The sequence below is a fragment of the Scleropages formosus genome, chromosome 2, assembly GCF_900964775.1.
Source record: "Scleropages formosus chromosome 2, fSclFor1.1, whole genome shotgun sequence".
In the NCBI taxonomy this organism is placed as follows: Eukaryota; Metazoa; Chordata; class Actinopteri; order Osteoglossiformes; family Osteoglossidae; genus Scleropages; species Scleropages formosus.
This window is the reverse complement of record NC_041807.1, coordinates 38,848,694-38,873,590: the sequence shown is the minus strand read 5'-3', so window position 1 is coordinate 38,873,590 and position 24,897 is coordinate 38,848,694. Positions and strand designations below refer to the sequence as shown.

The window sequence follows — 24,897 nt, the reverse complement described above, 5'->3', positions numbered from 1 at the left end:
GACACTGGAAGAGATAAATGGCCTTCTCTGCAGATAGATTCTCACTGATCTTCTGATTAATGTAATGTGCTATGTCTCTCTTAATAAACTGCCATCTTCCCTGTGGCACCAGCCCTTTTAATAGCTTTTGACTGTGTTCCACTAAAAGACCAAGAAGGAAGCGGAGGTAGAGGTCCAGGTGTCCATTCTTGCTCTCTGAAGCTTGATCCACTGTTTTCTTTAGCAGGTTAAAATCAGTATTTGACAGAAACTGATGCAAAGCGGCAAGATACTCCTGAACACTGAGATGTACAAAGCAATAAACCTTCCCCTCATACAACCCAAACTCCTCTCTAAACACTTCTGTACACACTCCAGAATACACTGAAGCTTCACTGACATCAATGCCAAACTCTTTGAGATCTTCCTCATAAAATATGAGATTACCCTTTTCAAGGTTGTTGAAAGCCAACTTTCCTAGTTTCAGGACAAATTCTTTATTTAATTCTAAAGATTTCAGAGGATCTGTTTCTTGTTTTTTCAGGTACTTCTCATTCTTCAGACTCATCTGAAAGATCAGGAAGTATGTGTACATCTCAGTGAGAGTCTTGGGAATTTTTCCACTGTGTTTCCCTTCACAGAGCCTCTCAAGAACAGTGGATGAAATCCAACAGAAGACTGGAATGTGACACATGATGTACAGGCTCCTTGATGACTTCACATGTGTGATGATCCTCTTGGCCAGATTCTTATCACTGAATCTCTTCTTGAAGTACTCCTCCTTCTGAGGATCATTGAACCCTCGTATCTCTGTTACGCAATCAATACTCTCAGGAGGGATCTGACTGGCGGCTGCTGGACGGGAAGTTATCCAGATGAGAGCAGAAGGAAACAGATTCCCCTTCATGAGGTTGGTCAACAACACATCCAGTGGGGCTGTCTTTGTTACATCAGAACAGATCTCATTGTTCTTAAAATCTAGAGGAAGGCGACACTCATCCAGACCATCAAAGACAAACAAGACTTTGAAATTAAAAAGTTGTGAGAGTCCAAGCTCTTGCAGTTCTGGGAAAAAGTCATGAAGCAGTTGTGTCAAACTGAATTCTTTATCCTTTATCAAATTCAGGTCTCGAAAAGGAAGAGTAAATATGAAATTAATCTCTTGATTTTCTTTTCCCTCTGCCCAATCAAGAATAAATTTGTGCACAGTCACCGTTTTTCCAATACCTGCAATCCCCTGTGTCAGCACAGTTCTTACGTGTGTTACTTTTCCAGGTAAGGATGTGAAAATATCACTGCATTCGATTTTAATTTCTGGTGTAGCTGGTTTCTTGAGTGCTCTCTCAATGTGTCTCACTTCATGTTCATCACAGATCCCACCAGAACCACCTTCAGTTATGTAGACCTCTGTGTAAATGTCATTCAGAAGGGTTGGGTTTCCTTGCCTAGCTTGTCCTTCAAAAAGACTCTGAAACTTTTTTTTCAGATGGGATTTTAGTTGCTGCTGACATTTCATTAGGAGTTCACCTGGCAAGAGGAAATCAGGGGAAATTCTTTATAATCTTTTTGGTAATGTTTATGGTATATGTTTTGGTCTCCAATTTAAAAAACTTTTGTCATTTAAATTGGAAATAATGACTCATTGCTGTCCAATAAAAAGTATTACTGAGAATATGTTTAAAAATTGGCAACATTTTGAGAAGTTAAAGTGAATCTGTATGTGAACACAGCTGGAAGAATTACATATTCTTAAATTCTAAACACTAAATAGAAACACTCACACGTTGTCTGAAACTACTTGCCCCAGGTTGGGTCACAGCGAACCGGAGCATATCCCGGCAACACTGGGTGCAAGGCTAGAGGGGGAGGGTGTACACCCAGGACTGGATGCCAGTTTGTCACAAGGCACCTCAAGCGGGACTTGAATCTCAGACCTACTAGAGAGTAGGACCCAGCCAAACCTGCTGCGCCACTGCATCCCCCAACACCAAATATATAAAACCGAAAATAAATTAATTGTATATTTATATCTAATGTTCCACACGATGTTACGAGGTGAAGTGTAAAGTAAAGTGCAAAGAAATGAATTCAGTAGGTCTGCATAAAAAAGCATCAGAGTAAAAATTGTCATTCAGCAGAGGGGACTTCCAGTTTACTGAGACACCTCCTGTCTAATTCTTCTGATGTTCACCAACTGTCTCAGCATCCTAGGAAACATGGTGTACGAGTTAATCTATCTTTTTGTAATTGGGTGAAACTGTTCCAAGAACCAGGTTTTGTGAACCATTCAGATTGTTTCTTTTCTTAGTGTTTAGCATTTCTAAAATATAAAATATGTTTAGCTTGTGTATTTTTCCAAAGTGACTTAAGAGCTATCTACACTAAGCCACTTGCAAGTATTTATCCACCAAAAAATTATGAAGGTTTCCCATACCCTCAACAATTAAGTGACCAATTCACCTTAAATGCTTCTGTAGATGGCAGGAGACCTATTTAAATATAGGGAGAACATAAGAGTTGATCATACTAGGAGCTAAGACATTGGTGCCACCCATAAATAATAAATTGCATGTATATATTTTTAGGATTACATAAATTTTATTGCACAGTTGAGGATGTGGGAATTTCTCACCCACCTTCACTATGAGACATTGAGTTGGAACTTTTCATGGATGTGGTACTGGGCACAGGTGACACTGATTTCTCCTGCTGGACACTGGACAGAAAGATGAAAAAATATTCAGTGACTCTCACTCACAGAACACAATGAGAAAGCAACCAAACTTCACTGTCATGTTTAAGACGCAAAAGAAATAGAGACAAACAAGACAAACCATGACATCAACTGCCTACCAGAGTCTTTCCTGTGTCTATTATACCTGAATTAACCTGAAGTAGGGCAAGTAGAGTGGGGGTGCGGTGGCGCAGTGGGTTGGACCTTGGTTCTGCTCACCAGTGGGTCTGGGGTTTGAGTCCCGCTTGGGGTGCCTTGCGACGGACTAACGTCCCGTCCTGGGTGTGTCCCCTCCCCCTCCGGCCTTACGCCCTGTGTTACCGGGTAGGCTCCGGTTCCCCGCGACCCCGTATGGGACAAGCAGTTCTGAAAATGTGTGTGTGTGTGTGTGTGTGTGTGGTAAGTAGAAGACTTGAAGAGAACTGAGGGGTTACAACAGTAAAAAGGGGCATTAACTCAGCTGTGTGTCTCCTTGTGAACCAGATCTTGTATCCTTAAGAGATTTGATTTAAAAGAACATTTACTTTTGATCCTCAGAAATCTGTCCATTTTTAAAATTGAATGTATCGTCCATTGACTTGTCACTCTCCATGGATATACAGCTGGGTACAGGTGACACTGATCTCTCCTGCTGGACACTGTGGACATGAAAGAGAAAAGACACTTCAGTGACCCTCACTCACAGAACACAATGAGAAAGCAACCAAACTTCACTGTCATGTTTAAGATGCAAAAGAGATAGAGGCAAACAAGGCAAACCATGACATCAACTGCCTACCAAAGTCTTCCTGTGTCTATTATACCTGAATTAACCTGAAGTATGGTAAGTAGAAGACTTGAAGAGAACTGAGGGGTTACAATATTAAAAAGGGGCATTAACTCAACTGTGTGTCTCCTTGTGAACCAGATCTTGTATCCTTAAGAGATTTGATTAAAAAGAACATTTACTTTTGATCTGGGGGCCATGGTGGCAGAGCAGGTTGGACGAGGGTCCTGCTTTTCGGTGGGTCTGGGGTTTGAATCCTGCTTGGAGTGCCTTGTAACAGACTAGCGTTCCATCCTGGGTGTATCCCCTCCCCCTCCAGCCTTGCGCCCTGTGTTGCCAGGTTAGGCTCTGGCTCCCCACAACCCCATAGGGGACAAGTGGTTTCAGATGATGTGTGTGTGTACTTTTGATCCTCAGAAATCTGTCCATTTTTAAAATTGAATGTATCGTCCATTGACTTGTTACTCTTCATGGACATACAGCTGGGTACAGGTGACACTGATCTCTCCTGCTGGACACCGTGGACAAGAAGGAGAAAAGACCCTCAGCAATCCTCATTCACAGTACACGGTGAAGGAAATACTTACCTTCCTCTTCGTGCTTCAGGTGAAACAAAAATAAATTAAACATACTAGTAAATCAATTACATTATATACATTATACTGACTGCGCCCAACTACTTGTCCAGGCCATGGTGACTTCCCGTCTGGACTACTGCAACCCTCTTCTGTGTGGCCTTTCTGCTAATGCCATCAGACCTCTGCAGCTTCTACAAAATGCTGCTGCACGAGTTGTGTTTGATCTGCCAAAGCATTCCCATGTATCTCCTCTACTCATCTCTCTGCACTGGCTTCCTATAGCTGCCCATATCAATTTCAAAACCCTTGTTACTGTGTACAAATGCATCAGTAGAACTGCTCCCGGCTATTTACAGGACTCGATCAACCGGTACACCCCAGCCAGGCCCCTTCGCTCATCTACTTCTGCTCACTTGGTGGTCCCGCGCACAAAAGTCAAAGCTCAGAGGTTTTCGGTTCTGGGTCCGTTGTGGTGGAATGACCTTCCCCCATCACTCAGAACTGCAGAAACTCTGTCTGTTTTTAAGAAGGGTCTGAAAAACCACCTTTTACAGATCCACTTTGCCCAAGATCTCTTCAGATCATCTGTGGTGTAACTGTTCACGCATTGTAACTCCAGAAGCATTCTCAGATACAACCTTTATTCAGCCATTACTCTGGTATTGCACTGCTCATTTGTGTATCTTATACATATTTAAAAAAAAAAAAAACTGGTGTGGGTATCGGGATTTGTCTGTGTCTTATGCACCTACTTGAACGATGGACCTCAGTGTAGCAAGTGGTAGGGAACAAATTAGGTTTGCTTGAGACTTTCATGTCTGCAGCTATGTCTCCTCCTTTTAATGTAATGCATAAATTGTACTTTTGCTGAGATGTATGTCGCTTTGGACAAAAGCATCTGCTAGACGAATAATTGTAAATGTAAATGTAAATATCCCCACCAAACTGTTCCTTTTATCTGTTACACCTGAGTGAAGGGGAAGAATGAACTTTCTCCAGTAAATTACACAGACATTTAAACAAACATCCCTTAAATTAATCTTAAACTTATTACACATTGAAATAGATCATTTATGATACATCGTTCCATTGTTGCAGACATAATTCATAAATAACGGAAAAAACCATCCTATTAAGGGGAAATTAAGTATGAAAGTCATTCAGTTTATTCACTTACCTGATGCTGTCCTCTAAAACCACTTACAATTATTGACCTATTTATACAGCTGGGTAATTTTACCAGAGTAATTTAGGGTAAGTACCTTGCTGAAGGATTTGAACCTGTGGGACCAAAGGCAGCAGCTCTAATCCCTACACTACTAGCTATCCCCTTGATTCTCCAAACACTGCTTCTCCAATAACTGCTTTACATAGTTAATATTATGTTTAAACTTCCATTTGTCTTTATCTTTCCTTGAAAGAGAATGATGATGAATACAGAATGATGAAGTTAAACCTCATATAAAATAGATATTATTTTTCAGATTAACGAGTTTATTTAGAATATTGTGTTTAAGTAAAATGTACTCTGAGCTCCACTCTTACCTTTTAAAATTCTTTTCTGAATCAGTGTCCGCCTCCTTACCGTCCCCAGAGGGACTCATGTCTAAGGCAGGGTCCTCCATCTCAGGGTTCTGGACATGAACTCATCAGGTGAGTCCAGGATCTTTATGAACAGTAGGTAAAACAAACTAGTAACACATATTAATATAGTTCAGACCATACAGGAGTCTGTTAAAATGTAATTTCAGGAGAGAAGTTCCTCTGAGAATCATCTCCCCATTGGGATGTTTCTGTCACTTTCTCCCTATTCAACTTCAGTGACTCTTTTATTGTTCACAGTTTTTTCATCGGAGGCGTGGGGGCATGGTGGGTTGGATCGGGTCCTGCTCTCCGGTGGGTCTGGGGTTTGAGTCCCACTTGGGGTGCCTTGCGACAGACTGGCGTCCTGTCCTGGGTGTGTCCCCTCCCCCTCCAGCCTTACGCCCTGAGTTGCCAGGAAGGCTCCGGTTCCCCGCGACCCTGTATGGGACAAGCGGTTCAGAAAGTGTGTGTGTGTAAACATAGTAAACCACTGCACACATATTCTCCAAAAGAAACATGTGAGATGTACATCACTTAGAAGAAAATCTTCTGCCAAATAAAGGAATGAATGTAAAATATAGTGCAATATGTAGGTTACATAGGAGCATGGTAAACAGTATGCAAATTTTTTCTATGAAAAGCACAAAACGCATCACATAAAATCAAAGTAAACACCATATGAAGTATTAGAAATGAAGAGTTCAAGATTTAAACATTGGTCAAATAGTGAAAGCATTGGTTCTGGACCAAAACACTGGAAATTAGCTTTTGTATTTTTAATGTATATTAACAGAGGTATTTAAGTTTAATAAGGATCGTTAGTATTTATGGGTGGAATTATCACATATTAAGATACCGTCATCATGTATTGAGGTAGTAGGTGGCGTAGTGGTTAGTCACCACCTCTGCACTCAAAGGGTAGAGGTTTAAACCCCACTTCCTGATGTAATATCCTTGAGCAAAATATTTACCACAAATTGACAAGAGTGAAAATTACCCAGGTAGAAATGGGTAAATCTTTGCAAACACATTAATATCGTACAGAAAAGTGTTAAATACACACACACACACACATCTTCAGAGCCGCTTGTCCCATATGGGGTCACGGAGAACCGGAGCCTACCCGGCAACACAGGGCGTAAGGCCGGAGGGGGAGGGGACACACCCAGGACGGGATGCCAGTCCGTCGCAAGGTACCCCAAGCGGGACTCGAACCCCAGACCCACCGGACAGCAGGACTGTGGTCCAACCCACTGCGCCACCGCACCCCCCCAGTGTTAAATAATGGAACGTTAAAATTTAGTGGCAAGTTTGTAACACGACAGGACAACAAGGTAAACTGATCCGGACAGATCTCACAGACAATTGCTGACGCAGTAAAAATGCAAAAAATGTTTCTGATAAGGGCTTAACAGGGAATCGAGGCAGTTGGACAAATATGGGCGGATCTTGACTCTATTGATCGCAGCAACACAGATCCACAGTGATCGAGTCCCCCCCCCCCCCCCCCGTTCCGGTCTCTGTCCTGGTCCCAGGTGCACAGGGCGCCCCTGGTGGAGCTCTGGGGAACAGCAATAGGGCACCAGAGGCGCAGCGACGCACTTTCCACATTCCTGACCAGGGCAGGTTTTCACAGCTGAGCACAAACCTGCTATTTGTCGTACATTTTCACACGAAATATGTTGAAGAAAAACACTGTTGACTGTTCACAAGTGCTCTAAAGCAGCAGTAAAACAGGAAAATACTGTAATAAAATTAAGATAACACTTCATTGTCTGTTTACACAGAAATTTCTCTTACTTCTCCAGCTCAGCAATCCATCCACCTTATTACATCACACAAACACAAATAAAACATAAACAACTTGTCATAATCCCAAAAACAATAAAAAGCCAAATTAATTTAATTCTGCTTGTTGTACAATCCTTGTAAGACAGAGCAAGAGATAAAGTCTGAACTTTTATTTTCTACCAAAGAAAAAAATTCACACTGCGGATGTACCAAACTGACCAGCGATGACATTGATCACAAAACCTTTGTTTACCCGTAGAAAAACAAACAGCATATTTAAGAAGAGAATGACAGAACTGTACACATATTCTGACGACAGATTTCTTAATGCCAAATAAAAGTGACATTAATGAAATTGTCGCACCTCTTTTTGATCACGATGACCCCAACGGGATAACTGTGTAAAAGTACTTTTACCTTTAATGTCACCTTATTGTCCGTATTGAAGAGCACAAGTCCTGTGTGTCTCTGCAGTGACTTACTTTCATTTTCACTTCTTGTACAGGACTGACAGGTTTATTGAGATAAGCTTCCAGAGCAGCTCAGAAACACAGCAGAAGCTCCTCCCTATCGATGGACTCGACCACATGCCCTACTGCAACCGTGTCCGACCCTCTCCGGTCCCCACGTGGACGTGCAGCGCGCTGCTGGAAGAGTATGAGCGGTGCAGCGTCAATGTGGAGACACTGCTGGAACAGCTGTGTTGAAGCTAAAAGCTCCTTGTTTGAGGGATTTCTGTTTATGAGTTCCAATGGAAGTTTTCAGTGGTTTATATTTTAGTTATAGCCAATATTGAATATTTTCACAGAACCTAATTTATAAATAAATGACAGCATGGTGGCACAGAACCTGGGTCGTTTGGCTGTAGGTTCGAATTCAGCTCATATGTGGGGAAGGGAGGTTGCGTGTTACCCCTGTGTCTGACTGGGTTTCCTCCCATAGTCCAAAGACAAGAAGTTCAGCTTCATCATCCATCCATTTTCAACAAGCGCTTGTCCCAAGCAGGGTTGCGGTGAGCCAGAGTCTAACCCGGCAACACAGGGCTGAAGGGGGAGGGGACACACCCAGGATGGCACACCACTCTGTCACTAGACACCCCAAGCAGGTCTCAAAACCCAGACCTTCCACACAGCAGGCACCAGCTGAACCACCGCACCACTACAGCCACTCAGCTTCATCAGTGACTCTAAATTGCTCTGTGTGTGTGTGTGTGTGTGTGTGTGTGTGTGTGTGTGTGTGTGTGTGTGTGTGTGTGTGTGTGAGCTGCTACATTGCAACAGACTGTTGCCCTGCTCCTCCCAGCTTTGTGCCCAGTGATTCCAGGATAGAAAATAGATATCTACATTTCAAATGTATTAATAATTAAAAGATACAGACCAGTTCTAGTCAATCTTATTCATGGTATATAACGATATCTCACACTAAAATTAAATCTTGGGTTATAGGGTGGCACAACGGGAAGCATTGCTGCATTAAAGCGCCTGGGCTGTTTCGGTGAAGGTTTCAATCCAGTTTAGTCTTTGTGCAGTTTGCTTGTCTCCTTATGGTTGTGTTGGTACAATCTTTTACTGTGAAAAGCACAAGTGATGGCATTTGACTAGAGTGAACTTACTCTGTCTTGTACACTACTGTGAGATAGTGTCCAGGGTAGAGTAACAATGAGAGCAGTTGTTCAGTACAAACACACTCACATTTGAGAAGCCCTGGTCTGATCCTGCACTCTTCACAATGGTCCACACTGTAGGAGAAGCAGAAGGGAGAAGCAGACTACAAGCCACACGCAGCCTGACTATGAAGTGTGTGTGTGTGTGGAAACTCAGAGCCCTGTGACAAGTAAGAGAACAACTGACACTATGAACATTTTGCTGTTCTCATATACAGTAAATTATTAACTATATGTTTAATCATATATTCCTCGTTTGAGTTAGAAAAAAACAAAGTCTGGTCTTTACTTTCGGTTTTGATTGATCTCTCTCGTGTGGACTGAGAATAAGCTCCGCCTACTCAATCTGCAGAAAACAACACAAGGAGCAGAATATAAACACACCCCCTCAGTACAGTTTCTTCTGGATTTTAAGCAATACATCATTATTGGATTTAAAAATTGTCATTTTCGTTTTTTTGGAAGGTAACTACAAAGTTATGTCAAAAGGGGCTTCACACTCCTTCCTCATACTAACTGACCACCGCAACCTAGAGTACCTCCAGAAAGCACGCCGGTTGAACCTGTGCCAGACCCGATGGACCTTGTTCTTCACCAAGTTTAACTTCACGGTATCGTATCGGCCGGGCTGCAAGAACACGAAGGTTGATGCCCTTTTGCGGCTGTATGCCAGTGACACTCCGACCGAAACCTCGAGCCGATCCTACTTAAGAACTATGTTGTTGCTCCGGTACACTGGCGCTTCTTTCAGGATCTCCAAGACGCACAGGCAGCCGAGTCCAGTTCACCAGACGCGCCAGAAGGTAACGAGTATGTGCCAGGGAGGATGCGACCAGCTCTCCTGCTATATGGTCTACCTGAGCACATCATGTCGGAGCGGGGCCCCCAATTCATCTCACGGGTTTGGAAGTCATTCTGGAATAAACTAGGGGTCTCGGTGAGTCTCACCTCCGGTTACCGCTCCCAGTCCAATGGGCAGGTGGAGAGGCTGCAGCAGGACATCAGTCGTTTCCTCCGCAGCTACTGTACTGATCGACAACACCAGTGAGCCCAATACCTTCCCTGGGCTGAGTACACTCACAACGCCTTGACACACTCTTCCACAGGTGTTCCAATATGGCTTAGGCTCCCAACCTGCTCTGTTTCCTTGATGTCCCAGCCGGAGCAACATACCTGCGGTCAACGCCTGACACCAGGCTAGCCGGGAGACGTGGCGTGCCGTCAAGATTCGTGCTTTAGGAGCAGTTTGGTGTCCATCTGCTGGCACGGTGAACTGCAGGGATAGTGGATGGGCACAGCAAAGGAAGGAGGGAGAAGAGGTAAAGAGAGGCAAGGCATCTCAGGATAGGACATTAGGCATAAGATAATCAATGCTAGTGCTGGAAACATTTGCATGGAGGTTTGTAGGTCATTTATAGCTGTTCTGTGATTGACAGGTGGCAATGGCTAAGGTTCGGTCCAGTACTTTCCCAAAATTTTGTTCTTACAAAACTCCAGCATAAGCAGAACAGAGAAATAATCATGAAAAATGTTTTGTATTGGAACAAACTTATCAGAGGAAGCAACAGGGACTTCTCAGTTGTTGTCAAAATCACGACAGACCGATAGCTAACCTGAGCAATGGAGCTTCCATTTTTCACATCGTACTCTGTACCACATTCCCATGCATACATACACACACACACACACCGCACATACCAATTATTCACTGCAAAAACACATCACACAGGCGGGTCTATGAATTTAAGGGATTGAAGAACAGCCCCTCATTGCGGTTGGTGAAATGGACTTTTACATACTCTGTGTTAGTACCTGGTTGACTTATAACTGAAATCACTTTAATGATTAAATTTGCTACTTTGAAACATAGGATACACACTCAAACCGTTATTATTACACAGGAATATCTGTATGTGCATTTCTAACCCAGGTCACACAGCGACACTATAGAATCACACGTATAAACCCAATACCCAGCATACAGGGGTTCGGTGAATGTGGAGGTGAACTTGTACAGAAGGGTCAGTTCACCATAGGAGACTCTGTGGAAGGACAGAGTGCCGGACACAAAGTCCACATATACTCCTACTCTGCGGGAGGACTGGGTCACAGGTATAGAAATGTTCATGAAATTATGACAGACTAAGTAACAGTCATCACTGCAGTACAGGCACCAGGACTTGTCATTGCCTCCAAGACCACAGTCATCACTGTTTTCTTTCCTCCTGATTCCTTTATAAGTCACTGCTCTTACAACTCCATATTCAGTGAACTGAACCTCCCACCTGCGGTGGTGCAGTGGGTTGGTCTGGGTCTTGCTCTTTAGTGGGTCTGGGGTTCGTGTCCCACTTGGGGTGCCTTCCGACGGACTGGTGTCCCATCCTGGGTGTGTCCCCTCCCCCTCCGGCCTTTGCCCTGTGTTACTGGGTAGGCTCCGATTCCCCGTGACCCCGTATGGGACAAGCAGTTCTGAAAGTGTGTGTGTGTGTGGGTGTGTGAACCTCCCAGTGACTAAACACACTCTCTGCGCACAGAACTTGTTGAAAACAATCAAATATCGGTAGATGATCATAATATGACTTTTTCCTCTCCCCTCCTCACCTTCTTTTTGTCTTCAGACAGAGACGTGTCTCTGTGTGCTGTGTTGGGGTCCAATGTGAGCTGACAGGAGTCTATAGATTAAGCAGTGAGTAATATCGTTATTGTTAAAAATCTCTGAAATGTAAATTTTACGGGGGGTGCGGTGGCGCAGTGCGTTGGACTACAGTCCTGCTCTCCGGTGGGTCTGGGGTTCAAGTCCCACTTGGGGTGCCTTGCGATGGACTGACGTCCTGTCCTGGGTGTGTCCCCCTCCCCTTCCGGCCTTACGCCCTGTGTTACCGGGTAGGCTCCGGTTCCCCGCGACCCCGTATGGGACAAGCGGTTCTGAAAATGTGTGTGTGTGTGTGTGTGTGTGAATTTCACCACTGCCCTGTTAACACTTATGCACAATTTGAATTAACTGCAAATACAGGAAGTTGTAGGGGGCGCGGGGGCACAGTGGGTTGGACCGGGTCCTGCTCTCCGGTGGGTCTGGGATTCGAGTCCCACTTAGGGTGCCTTGCGACAAACTGGCATCCCGTCCTGAGTGTGTCCCCTCCCCCTCCGGCCGTACGTCCTGTGTTGTCGTGTTAGGCTCCGGCTCCCCGCGACCCTGTCTGGGACGAGCGGTTCAGAAAATGTGTGTGTGTGTACAGGAAGTTGTGTTATATACTTTTTTAGTGAAATTTTTGTTTTGACACTTCTACCGTGATTTTATAAGTTGTACACATACAAAGAAAAAAAAACAACAATAATAGTATCCTTATGTATAAATTAAAAATACTGAGTAATGGACCACTGTAATCTTTATTCAAATATGGGACTGTAAACTGTTACTTATGAGACATCTCAGAAGAAAAAACATTAAGTAAGAGCAGCAGTTCAGTACAAACACACTTACATTTGAGAAGCCCTGGTCTTATCCTGCACTCTCCACCATGGTCCACACTGTAGAAGCGGAAGGACACACAGTGACTGAGAGACACACACCAGCTGTCTATGAAGTGTGTAGGGGAACTGAGTCCTGTGTCAGTAGGTGGGAAAGTGATATTTTGACCACTTCCCTGTTCTTGCACTGACACATGACCTCATTCATTTGGTGGAACACCTTCTACACACACAGTATTTACTTGAGCATCCTATTCACGTACCTCTTTACATTTAAGAGGGTCTCAAAATTCACCTCTTTCAGATGCATTTCTCCCTGATATTGCAAGAGCTCTATAAATGTGTACATATGTTTAATAGTTTTTAATAACAATTTTTAAAAATGGAAATGGCAGATACCTGTGTGATGTATACTGGTTCATACCATGGTATGTGACAAATTCACTGTACTCTAGAATCACATGTCTGCATCCAAATCACTCCTTCTGGTGATGTAATGCACTCTTTGTAGGGTTCCCTTAGCTGTACACAGCTTTGGAGAGAAGCATCTGCTAAATGAATGAATGTAGATGTAAAAGTACAGCATATTCCATAAATGTCAAATACTGCAAAATATGAAAATAAAAAACTTTTTAAGAAAAAACTTAATTATAAATTATAATTTTTACTCATACAAGCTAACATTGTCTCAAGTTTTCATCCTCAACTATGTCCGTGTATTCAGACATGGGTTGAAATCCCAGTCTTCGTTTTCTGCCCTCACTGTGTTCCAGCAGGTTAAACACTCTCCCAAAATACTGTCACGGTGTCCCCCGGAGCGGAAGCGCCAGACCCAAGTGGGGAGCATAGGAATGTTTCTCAAGGGGTAAAATCCAGAAGACATGGTCAACAGATAGGCAGACGGTCACCACTGTGCGAACGAAATCCGAAGGGAGAATCCGAGAGTCGTAATCCAGCGAACAGGCAAGAAGTCGTGGGAGTATGGGAGAGGGCAGGGAAACAAAGAGGAAGACGAGGGTGAGGATGATGGTGAGGATGAGGATGAGGACGAGAACAAGGGAAGCCAGGGCAAAAACCACAAGTACAGGCTGAACAAGGTTCCGCAGTTGTGTGCGCTCCGCGCTTTCCTTTTATACATTCGTACCCTGATCTACTGCAGGTGTTCCTCATTGCGCTGAGGTGGAGGGCGTGACAAATACACAAGACAAGAGATGATATAAAGCATTTATTAGAATTAGTGGGACCAATATAAATACACAAGGAGGTAAAAGAACATGGAGACTTTCTATTACGTTGTGTTTTAAATGAACTTAATGTAAAATCAACACTATAAATTCTGCAGTAGAAATATAACTCATTAAAATCTGCAGGAGAAAATTATCCTGTTGTGTTTTTGCACAATTATATGAGCCCAAATATAGAGTCACACATCTCATCAGTTACAAAATTAATAAGATTCAGCACTAAACAAACTGGGCACAATATGTCCCTAGGGGTCTCAAACTACAACTGGGGCAGAACTCCCTGTGTTCATGTTGGTTTCTCACAGTGCAATAACATTTAAAGTGAACTGGTAACACTACATCGCACTTTGTATATGGAAATATGTGTATGCAAATGTTCTGCAATGGACTGGTGTCCTGTCCAGGGTGTCCCCTTTCCCAGACACTATACTTCTGGGGTAGGCTTTGGACCACCATATTTACCGGACAAGCAGTTAATAATTAAGTGTTGGGTGCTGTGGGGAAATTCAACACTATTTTTTTATCATATACTTTAAAATACATTTTTAAATACATTTTATTTTGATCCAGGTGCTCCAGTTTTCACCAACAGTTTTCACCAACAGTTAGAAGACATGTAGTTCAAATGGTAGTGTAGTGGGTAGAGCTGCTTCCTCTAGACCCAAAAGTTTCAGGATTGATTCTTACCTCCTCCTGTAGTACCATGGAACAAAGTGCTTATGCTATAATTGTTCCAATTAAATTACCCAGCTGTATAAATGGGTAAATAATTATAAGTTGCTTAACACTGTAAGTCTCCTTGAACAAAACTGTAATCTAAATTAATAAATGTAATGTTAATGTAGGTGTATTGGCATCTCTGAATTGCCTATAGTGTGTGAATGGGTGACTGTATGTGTGGCTGCACTTTTCTGGACTTGTGTCCTGTCCAGTGTGAACCCCACACAGGCTCCAGAGCATCATGACCTTTCTCAGGACAGGCGGTTACTGAAAATGGATGAATTCAATGCATTCTTCTATCAGAATAAGTGTGAAAGTGAAAACCTTGTTGCATTTTAGTTATTCTCACCTTTTCTAGAACTAAGAAAATTTTATACACATGGACAAAAGCTACAGCATAAAAATGAAGAATGTCTTGATTTTATCATGCAAATGATGCCTCTGTGTGTGAATGTGTGTGTGTTCTTATGCCAACTCACAAAGGGACACTGAGGAGTCCCAATAAATGTAAAAAACAGGATAGAGGGGCTCGTTGAATGTGGAGGTGAACCTGTACAGGAAGGTCAGTTCACCAGAATAGACACTGTAGAAGGACAGAGTGCCGGACACCCAGTCCAGATACACTCCTACTCTGCGGGAGGATTGGGGTACAGTTACAGGAGTCTCTTTGTTATTGTGTCGGACAGAGTAACTGTCACAAGTGCAGTACAGACACCAGGACTTGTCATTGTATCCAATCCCACAGTCAACACCGTCTCCTTTCCTCCCGATTCCTCCATAAGTCACTCCTATTACAGCTTCATATCCACTCCACTGAACTTCCCAGTAACAGCGACCAGACAGACTCTCTGCACACAGAACTTGGGGCCTGTTGACAAATCTGTCTGGATGATCAGGATATGGCTCTTTCTCAGTGCTCCATCTCACTTTCCTGTTCCTCTTAGACAGATACAGGTGTGTGTTTGCTGTGTTCTGGTCCAGTGTGAGCTGACAGGAGTCTGCAGGTAAAACACAGTTAAAAACACAGTTAAAACTGTTAAAAATCTCAGTATTGAAGGTTAAACATACAGAATTTCATCAGCATCCTGTTCACATTTATCCTTAAACTGCAGAGTAACTACAGAAAACTGTGTATTACGTTCACTTTGTTTTTGAAGTAACTGTGAGGAACTGTGAACATTAGTAAATGGCACTAAATTTGTAACTGTTCAGTTCGAACACACTTACATTTTAGGGGCCCTGGTCTGATCCTACACTTTCCACCATGGTCCACACTGTAGAAGAAGCAGAAGGACACACAGTGACTGAGGGACACACACAGTCTGTCTGTGGAGTGTGTGTGGAAACAGAGTCCTGCAACATGTATGAGGGTTAGCAGCCATGAGATTCACACAAACACAAACACACAAAGTACTTACTTGAGTTTCTCCAGTTTGTAGGTGGGATCCTGCTGTAGATCAGAGAGCAGCTTCACTCCTGAGTCTCCTGGGTGATTGTAGCTCAGATCCAACTCTCTCAGTTGTGAACAGGGGTTTGAACGCAGAGCTGAAGCCAGAGAAGTACAGCCTCCTTCCGTGACACAACAGCCAGACAGTCTGCAGAGAGGAAGACAAAGTAAAACACAGTTATCTCATGAACGCATAGATTACAAATAAATGTGACAAATCTCATGTGGTGCTGAATGATAACTACAACAACAGCGTTCCATGAGTCTTCCATGAGTGTATTCCCCAGTAGTACTGACCTCAGTGCTTCCAGTTTACACTGTTGGTTCCCCAGTCCAGCAGAGAGCAGTTCCAATCCTGAGTCTTGCAGGTCATTGTCACTCAAGTCCAGCTCTCTCAGGTTCGAGTCTGGATTCAGAATTGAGGCCAAAGCTCCACAGGAACTTTTAGTGAGAGAACAACTGATCAGCCTGGAATGGAAATAAAAAGACCTTCAATCAGATCGAGATCTTTAATGGAATGTTATACCCATGTCCAGAAAGAAAAACGGGTCCTCAGACTGACCAAGTCTTGGTGATCAAGCAGTGATGAGGATGTTGAATGAAACAAATGTATTGATATAACATGCACATGTGTGTATTTGATAGGTGAAATATGAAGTGTACTTGTCTGACTGCTCACTAAAAGTCCCATAGCAGGATGTATGTAACCAGACATCTGACTGTACTGAACTGATCTCGACCTGGATGAACACACAGCACTTGAAACTGAACTTCTCTAAATCAGATGTGGTATTAATTCCCTCCTCCTCTTGCCCTGCTGTTGACTAACTTTTTGACATTGTGATCAGCTTCTCTATCACTGGATTAACCACTTCTCAGCCAGTGAAAATAATAACACTGCCCTAATATTTCACTCTATTGCTGGAAATACACACACACTTGCCCCAGACAGGGATCACAGCAAGCTGGAGCCTAACCTGGCAACACAGAGCACAAGGCTTGAGGGGGAGAGGACACACCCAGGATGGGACACCAGTCCATCACAAGGCACCCCAAGCAGGACTTGAACCCCAGACCCACCAGAGAGTAAGCTGTGGACAAACCCGCTGTGCCAACGCACCCCCAATGCTGGAAATATGTCTTGACAATTTTACTTTTTATTACAACTATTTAGAATGATGGTAAACACACTGATTTTTTGCACAGTTACTGTATAATTAGTTCCCAGCTGCATTTGTTGCACCCCCATTACTTGTGTTTGCCCGAGAACAAGGTTTGCCAATCGCCTGACCATCGCCTGTCCTTTTGACTACTCCTTCGCCTGCTCCTTGAAACATTAAAACCCGGAACCTGAGCTCTGCACCTGTGTCCGCTCCTTCTGTGCCTCCGAGCTGACATGACAGCATTATTAGTAATTTGGCTTATAAAATGTGTCCTGGAAATGGAGACAAGAACTGGGGAAAACAGGAAAAGGAAGTTCTACACTTCTCCTAACAACAAAGAACAACATTTTTTAATGCATTCCAAAAATTGCTTTGTAACCTCAATTTTTGTCACTCAGACAAAATTACCTTTAGTTTCAAATGACACGATTTTAGATACAGAAACTTCTGTAACTGACATTAGTGATCATAACAGAAAATAAGAAGGCAGTTTCACTCAATTAAGGGCTCCATTAACAGATAAATACTGAATATCAGATGTATGGATACTGCTTGAGTGCGATTAAGTGCAGAGTATGTAAGAACTCAAATGAACAAGGACATATAATCACGTATTATTAATAATATAACAACTGTCATCAGCAGGGTTACAAAATAATGGCTTGAGAGACAGAAATAGGAATTCCAGCTTTACTTCACTCTTGCGTGATTAAATAGTAGCACTCCCGGAAAATACGTACGGCCATCTAAAAGCCTCTTGGGTGAGAACGACACAGGACTTGGGAATTACCCAACAACTCCCACAACAGTTGCCCACTTATTATTTACAAATGCAATAGCACAGGTGCATTATGGGAGAGTTATTGCTCCCCTGGCTACTGCTACAACAACAACAAGAAAAATAAAGTCGTAAAATACTATAGAGTAATTAGTGTAAAAACAGTAAAGATGAAAGGTATGAAAACCCTTTACTCATTTGCTTGAGGAAGAAACTTACAGTGTTAAACCTCCTATAATTATTTACCTGTTTATGCCACTGGGAAATAATACTGGAGCAATTCAGACACTTTGAACAAAGGTGCTACAGCTGGGGTTTGAACCTATGACCTTTAGAATGACTACAGTAACAGCTGTCCTTGCAACACAAATGAGCTGTCACTCACTAAACTGAACAAATCCACATGGTGTTTCGTAGAACTGGCTTATGCGATTGAACTCAGCCTCTTGAGAGTTTGCATTTTCTCCCCGAGTTCGCAAGAAATTCCTCCAAAATAACACATTTTGGATGCTTGTTGTGTGAGTGCGTGGAGCGTGTGTGTCCAAGTGTTTGTGTGTTTCCACATTGTTCACACTATTTTTTTTCACCCAGTCATGATACACTAAAGAGTCAGAACAATATCAATGTAAACAGGACAGTAAGTAGAGATGCTGACCAAACATGTGCCCACACTGTAAGTGTTCAGCTGACCACCAGGCACACTCTCCTGTGTGTGTGTACGTGTGTGTATCTCATCCATAAGTACAAAGGGGCTGTTGCAGGATGAAATAGGCTATGTTTGACACTGATGGTCACTGATGTCTGTGTTCCCATCTGTACCTGTTCATGTCTGAAATGTGCTGCCCAGTCAGACACTATGAGCCTCATATGTTCAGACTGTGCTGATTGAAGTAGAAAATGCTGAGGGATCATTTTACTAGAATACACTATATGGTTGACATTATATTGTAAGTATTATCAGCATTTTCTTTAAACAGAAATATAACAGGACTTACAGAGCAGTTCTGGAGACCTGGATCACTGGCAGCATCCTCTGAAGACCTTCATCACGTAAGGTGCAGTTTCTCAGGTCCAACTCATCCAGTTCCTCTGCCGACATCATCAACACAAAAGCCAGAGCAGACCACTGTGCGGGACTGATTTCCTTTTCTGAAAGGTTTCCTGTTTTCAGGTACTTTTGTACTTGTTTCACCAGAGAACTTTCATTCAGTTCATTCAGACAATGGAAGAGATGAATGGCCTTCTCTGCAGATAGATTCTCACTGATCTTCTGATTAATATAATGTACTATGTCTCTCTTAATAAACTGCCATCTTCCCTGTGGGTCCAGCCCTTTTAATAGCTTTTGAATATATTCCAGTGAAAGGCCAAGAAGGAAGCGGAGGTAGAGGTCCAAGTGTCCATTCTTGCTCTCTAAAGCTTGATCCACTGTTTTCTTCAGCAGGTTAGGGTCAGTATTTGACAGAAACTGATGTAAAGCAGCAAGATACTCCTGTACACTGAGGTGTACAAAGCAATAAACTTTCCCCTCATAGAACCTGATCTCCTCTCTAAACACTTCTGTACACACTCCAGAATACACTGAAGCTTCATTGACATCAATGCCAAACTCTCTCAGATCTTCCTCATAAAATATGAGATTGCCCTTTTCAAGGTTGTTGAAAGCCAACTTCCCCAGTTTCACAACAAATTCTTTATCTAATTCTAAAGAATTCAGATGCTCTGTTTCTTGTTTTTTCAGATACTTCTCATTCTTCAGACTGGTCTGAAAGATCAGGAAGTGTGTGTACATCTCAGTGAGAGTCTTGGGAATTTTTCCACTGTGTTCCTCAACAAAGAGCCTCTCAAGAACAGTGGCTGAAATCCAACAGAAGACTGGAATGTGACACATGATGTACAGGCTCCTTGATGACTTCACACGTGCGATGATTCTCTTAGCCAGATTCTCATCACTGAATCTCTTCCTGAAGTACTCCTCCTTCTGAAGATCATTGAACCCTTGTATTTCTGTCACCCGATCAACACACTCTGGAGGGATCTGACTGCTGGCTGCTGGACGGGAAGTTATCCAGATGAGAGCAGAAGGGAACAGTTTTCCCTCAATGAGGTTGGTCAACACCGCATCCAGTGGGGCTGTCTTTGTTGCATCAGAACAGATCTCATTGTTCTTAAAATCTAGAGGAAGGCGACACTCATCCAGACCATCAAAGACAAACAAGACTTTGAAATTCAAAAGCTGAGTGAGTCCAAATTCTTTGACTTCTGGGATAAAATTATGAACCAGTTTTGTTAAACTGAATTCCTTATCCCTTATCAAATTCAGGTCTCGAAAAGGAAGAGGAAATATGAAATTGATGTCTTGATTTTCTTTCCCTTTTGCCCAGTCATGGATAAATTTCTGCACAGTCACCGTTTTTCCAATACCTGCAATCCCCAGTGTCAGCGCAGTTCTTACGTGTGTTACTTTTCCAGGTAAGGGTGTAAACATTTCACTGTATTTGATTTTAGTTTCTGGTGTAGCTGGTTTCTTGAGTGCTCTTTCAACGTGTCTCACTTCATGTTCATCACTGATCCCACCAGAACCACCTTCAGTTATGTAGAGCTCTGTGTAAATATCATTCAGAGGGGTTGGGTTTCCTTGCTTAGCTTGTCCTTCAAAAATACACTCAAACTTCTTCTTCAGATGGGATTTCAGTTTCTGCTGACATGCCATCAGGAGTTCACCTGGTGAAAAGAAATCAGATGATGCTGTTGAGAATCTTTTCTGGTAATATTTGTGCTAAAGATTTTGGTCTCCAATTGAGAAAGCAAATTTTACCCCATAGTTTTATCCTTTGAATTAAAAACATTTTGTCATTGCTGTCCGACAAGAAATACTACTGAGAATGTTTCAAATCTGGCAAAATTTAGAGAGGTTAAAGGAGATCTTTATGTGAATAGAGGTGAAAGAAATGCTTACTCTTAAATTCCAACACTAAATATATAACACCAAACAGTAATTCATTGTATATTTACATCTCACCTTTTATAGAATGTTGCGGCTTAAAGTGTTTGACATGAAAGGAATCAGCACTGAGATATAAGGAAATCACACTGAAATTTTGATTAGAAGCAGATTTAAAACGTATGTTTTGAGCAGCTTTTTTAAAGTTGTCCGTAGAACCTGCCTCTTTAATATATGGTAGGATTGTGCTCCATAATCTCAGTACAAAGTAACAGAAATCAACTGTAAAGCTCAGCTCTGGAATATGAACTGTCTGTGTAATGTTCAAGGGGAAAGGAACACAATGAGAGCTGGTAGGCATCCACCCCAGGGCAGGAGGCAGCAACATCATCATAAAGAAAAGCAGCTATGACCCATGTCATGGCTTCCCACGCGAAAGAGAGGTGTCGGACCCAATCGCAGTGCTCAGGGTGGTTTATTCAAAGGGCAGTTCAATCTCGTAGTCAAAAATCAGGCAAAGGGTCACCGAGGCCCAAACACAGTTACAAGGAGCATCCAAGAGACAAAATCCAAGAAACAAGCCGTGAGTTGGGGAAGTCGGGGAGACAATGACGAGGAGGCAAACAGACAAGGAAACACGGAGGGGCTCAAGGAAAACAGGCTCTAACGCAGTTGTCAGGTGAGGCTGAACTAAGGTTCCACGAACCATTGCGTCCACAGCTACCCTTTATACTCTCGTCCCTTGATCAGCCGCAGGTGCCACTTGTTGTGTGGAAGCGGGTGGCGTGACAACCTAACCCTACCCTATCAGAAATATGATGGCTAGCTGCACCCACTCAATGGAACTATGAAGGCAGCTGGGCTGAAGACTTGGTGAGCAGTGTTTTTGGCAGTACTTGGAGAGCAGTTGTAGGTTTCCAGGCCTGACTTGCTCATTTGTTACTGGTTGGTTTTAAATAAATGTATTCTGTTAACGTCCTGCACCTGTGACAGTCTCTGCCCTGCAAACAACTGCAGCAAGTATAAAATAATGCTGTCTGTGTTTTATCTTCATTTTTTTCCAGAAAAGAATGTAGTATGTCTGCATGAGAAAGAATTCCAGTTAATAATTGTCTTTCAGCAGAGGGGAATTCCAGTGTACCAAGGCACACACACACACACACACACACACACACACACATCGTCTGAAACCGCTTGTCCCAAGCAGGGTCACGGCGAGCCAGAGCCTAACCCGGCAACACAGAGCGTAAAGCTGGAGGGGGAAGAGACATACCCAGGACAAGACGCCAGTCTGTCACAAGGTACCCCAAGTGGGTCTCAAACCCCAGACCTCCCAGAGAGCAGGGTGTACCAAGACACCTCCTATCTAATTCTTCTGCTGTTCACCAATTGCCTCAACATCCCATGAAACATGTGCAACGTGTACAAGTTAATGAAATAATGTAACTGGGTGTAACTGTTCCAAGAACAGAGGGGCTGCAGTAGCACAGCAGGTTAGCCAAGGCCTGCACTGTGGTTGGTCACAGGGTTCGAGTCCTGCTTGGGGTGCCTTGTGGTGGACTGGCTTTCTGTCTTGGCTGTGTCCCCTCCCCATCCAGCTTTATGCCCTGTGCTGCTGGGTTAAGCTCTGGTTTGCCACAACCCCACTTGGGACAAGAGCTTGTAGACATTGTGTGTGAGTGTTCCAAGAACCAGGGTTTGCGAAACATTCGGATTGTTTCTTTCCTTAGTGTTCAGCATTTCTAAAATATAAAATGTCTCTTAGCTTGTGCCTTTCTTCAAAGTGACTAAGAAAGCTATCTACACAAAGCTATTTACAAGTATCTACCCACCAAAAGAAGATCAAGGTTTTCCACACCCTCAACAATTAAAGTGACCAATTCACCTTAAACACACCTGTAGATTACAGGAGGCCCACATGAATAAAGGGAAAACATAAACTCGCTGAGACCAAGAGTGAAGACATTGGTAACACCCATAAATAATATATCGCATGTGTGTATTTTTAATATTACATAAATTTGATTGCACAATTGGGGATGTGGGAATTTCTCACCCACCTTCACTATGAGACACTGAGTTGGAACTTTTCATGGATGTGGTACTGGGTACAGGTGACACTGATCTCTCCTGCTGGATGCTGTGGACAGAAGGGAGAAAAGACCCTTCAGTGACCCTCATTCACAAAACACAACAAGAAAGCAACCAAATTTCATTACACTTAACATGCACCAAAGACAGAAGCAAACAAGACAAACCATCACATTAAATGCCTACCAGAGTCTTTCTTTTATCTATTATACCTGTATTAACCTGAAGTACAGTAAGTAGAAGACTTGAAGAGGACTGAGGGTTTACACCAGAAAAAAGGGGCATTAACTCAAATGTGTGTCTCCTTCTGAGCTACATCTTCTTTATCTTGTGTCCTATAGAGATTTGATTTTAAAAAAGAAAGAAAGAAAAAAAGAAGAAAACATTTACGTTTGACCCTCAGAAATCTGTCCATGTTTAAAATTGATTATAAAGCCCATTGAATTATCACTCTTCATGGATATACAGCTGGGTACAGGTGACATTGATCTCCTCTGCTGGATGCTGTGGACAGAATGGAGAAAAGACCCTTCAGTGACCCTCGCAAACCAGTACAACGGTTACATTATGTCCCCACCAGATTGTTCCTTTTTTTCTGTTATACTTGATGAAATGGGAAAAATTAACTTTGTACAATACATTACAGAGACATTTAAACAAATATCACTTAAATGAATCTTAAACTCATTGCACATTGTTGCAGAAATAACTCATAATTACTGTAGAAACCTTCCTATTCAAGGGACATTAAGTACAAAACTCATTCAGCTGATGCTTTCTTTAAAAGTGACATAACTGTTTGCCCAGTTATACGGTTGGGTAATTTTGCTACAGTAATTTAGGGAAGTCTCTTAATCAAGGATTTGAACCTGTAGGACCAAAGGCAGCAACTCGAAGCCCTACACTACCAGCTGTCCCCATTATGATCCAAACACTGCTTCTGCAATAACGGCTTTACACTGTAAATATTATGTTTAGACTTGCAATTATATTTATCTTTCCTTCAAGGTGAATGATGATGATGAATTATGAAGTTAAACCTTATATAAAACAGATGCTACTTTTCAGATGAATGAGTTTATTTAGATTACCGTGTTTAAGTAAAATGCACTCTGAGCTCCACTCTTACCTTTTAAAACTCTTTTCTGAGTCAGTGACCCCCTCCTTATCGTTCCCAGAGGGACTCATCTCTAAGGCAGAGTCCTCCATCTCAGGGCTCTAGACACAAACTCATCAGGTGAGTCCAGGGTCTTCATGGACAGCAGGTAAAACAAACCACTAACACAAATATTAATGCTCTCCTGTTCATACGTGAGTTTGTTAAAACGTAATTTCAGGAGAGAAGTCCCTGTGAGACTCATCTCCCCTCCAGGCCGATTCTGTCACTTTCTCCCCGTTCAACTTCAGTTACTTTTTTATTGTTCACTGTTTTTTCACCAATTGCTGTCAAGTATCAATAAGATTCATTTAGTTATGAGCACTACTACGTGAAGAAGGTAGACATCAAGGTTTAGACCCACCTCCTAATGTAAATATCCTTGAGCAAAGTATTTACCGCGAATTGACAACAGTGAAAATTACCCAGCTGTATAATTAATGGATAAATCTTTGCAAGCACATTAATATCGTACACAAAAGTGTTCAATAAATGAAAGTTAAAATTTAGTAGTAATTAGTTTGTAACTCGACTGACAGGACAACGAGGTAAACTCATTTACATTTGGTGACGCACGCAGTAAAGATGCAAAAAAAGGTTTCTGATAACGGCTTAACAGGGAATCGAGGCAGTTGGACAAATATGGGCGGATCTTGACTCTATTGATCGCAACAACACAGATCCGCAGTGATCGAGTCCCTCCCCGTCCGTCCCTTTAAACACGTCCCGGTCTCTGTCCTGGTCCCAGGTGCACAGGGCGCCCCTGGTGGAGCTCTGGGGAACAGCAATAG

The 24,897-nt window shown here is 42.7% G+C and overlaps 2 protein-coding genes across 2 annotated transcripts in view; one reads left to right on the top strand and one right to left on the bottom strand.

Annotated features, from left to right (window-relative positions):
• The window catches only part of LOC108922356 (tumor necrosis factor receptor superfamily member 5-like), a 533,457-nt gene that overhangs the window by 197,917 nt on the left and 310,643 nt on the right, over positions 1-24,897 (top strand). The window lies entirely within an intron of this gene.
• LOC114909298 (NACHT, LRR and PYD domains-containing protein 12-like) overlaps positions 1-24,897 on the bottom strand; it is a 454,333-nt gene that overhangs the window by 369,476 nt on the left and 59,960 nt on the right. The window contains exon 8 of the mRNA XM_029247567.1: positions 15,946-16,122. Coding sequence (XP_029103400.1) covers positions 15,946-16,122 — 177 coding nt within the window. The remainder of the gene's footprint in view (positions 1-15,945; positions 16,123-24,897) is intronic.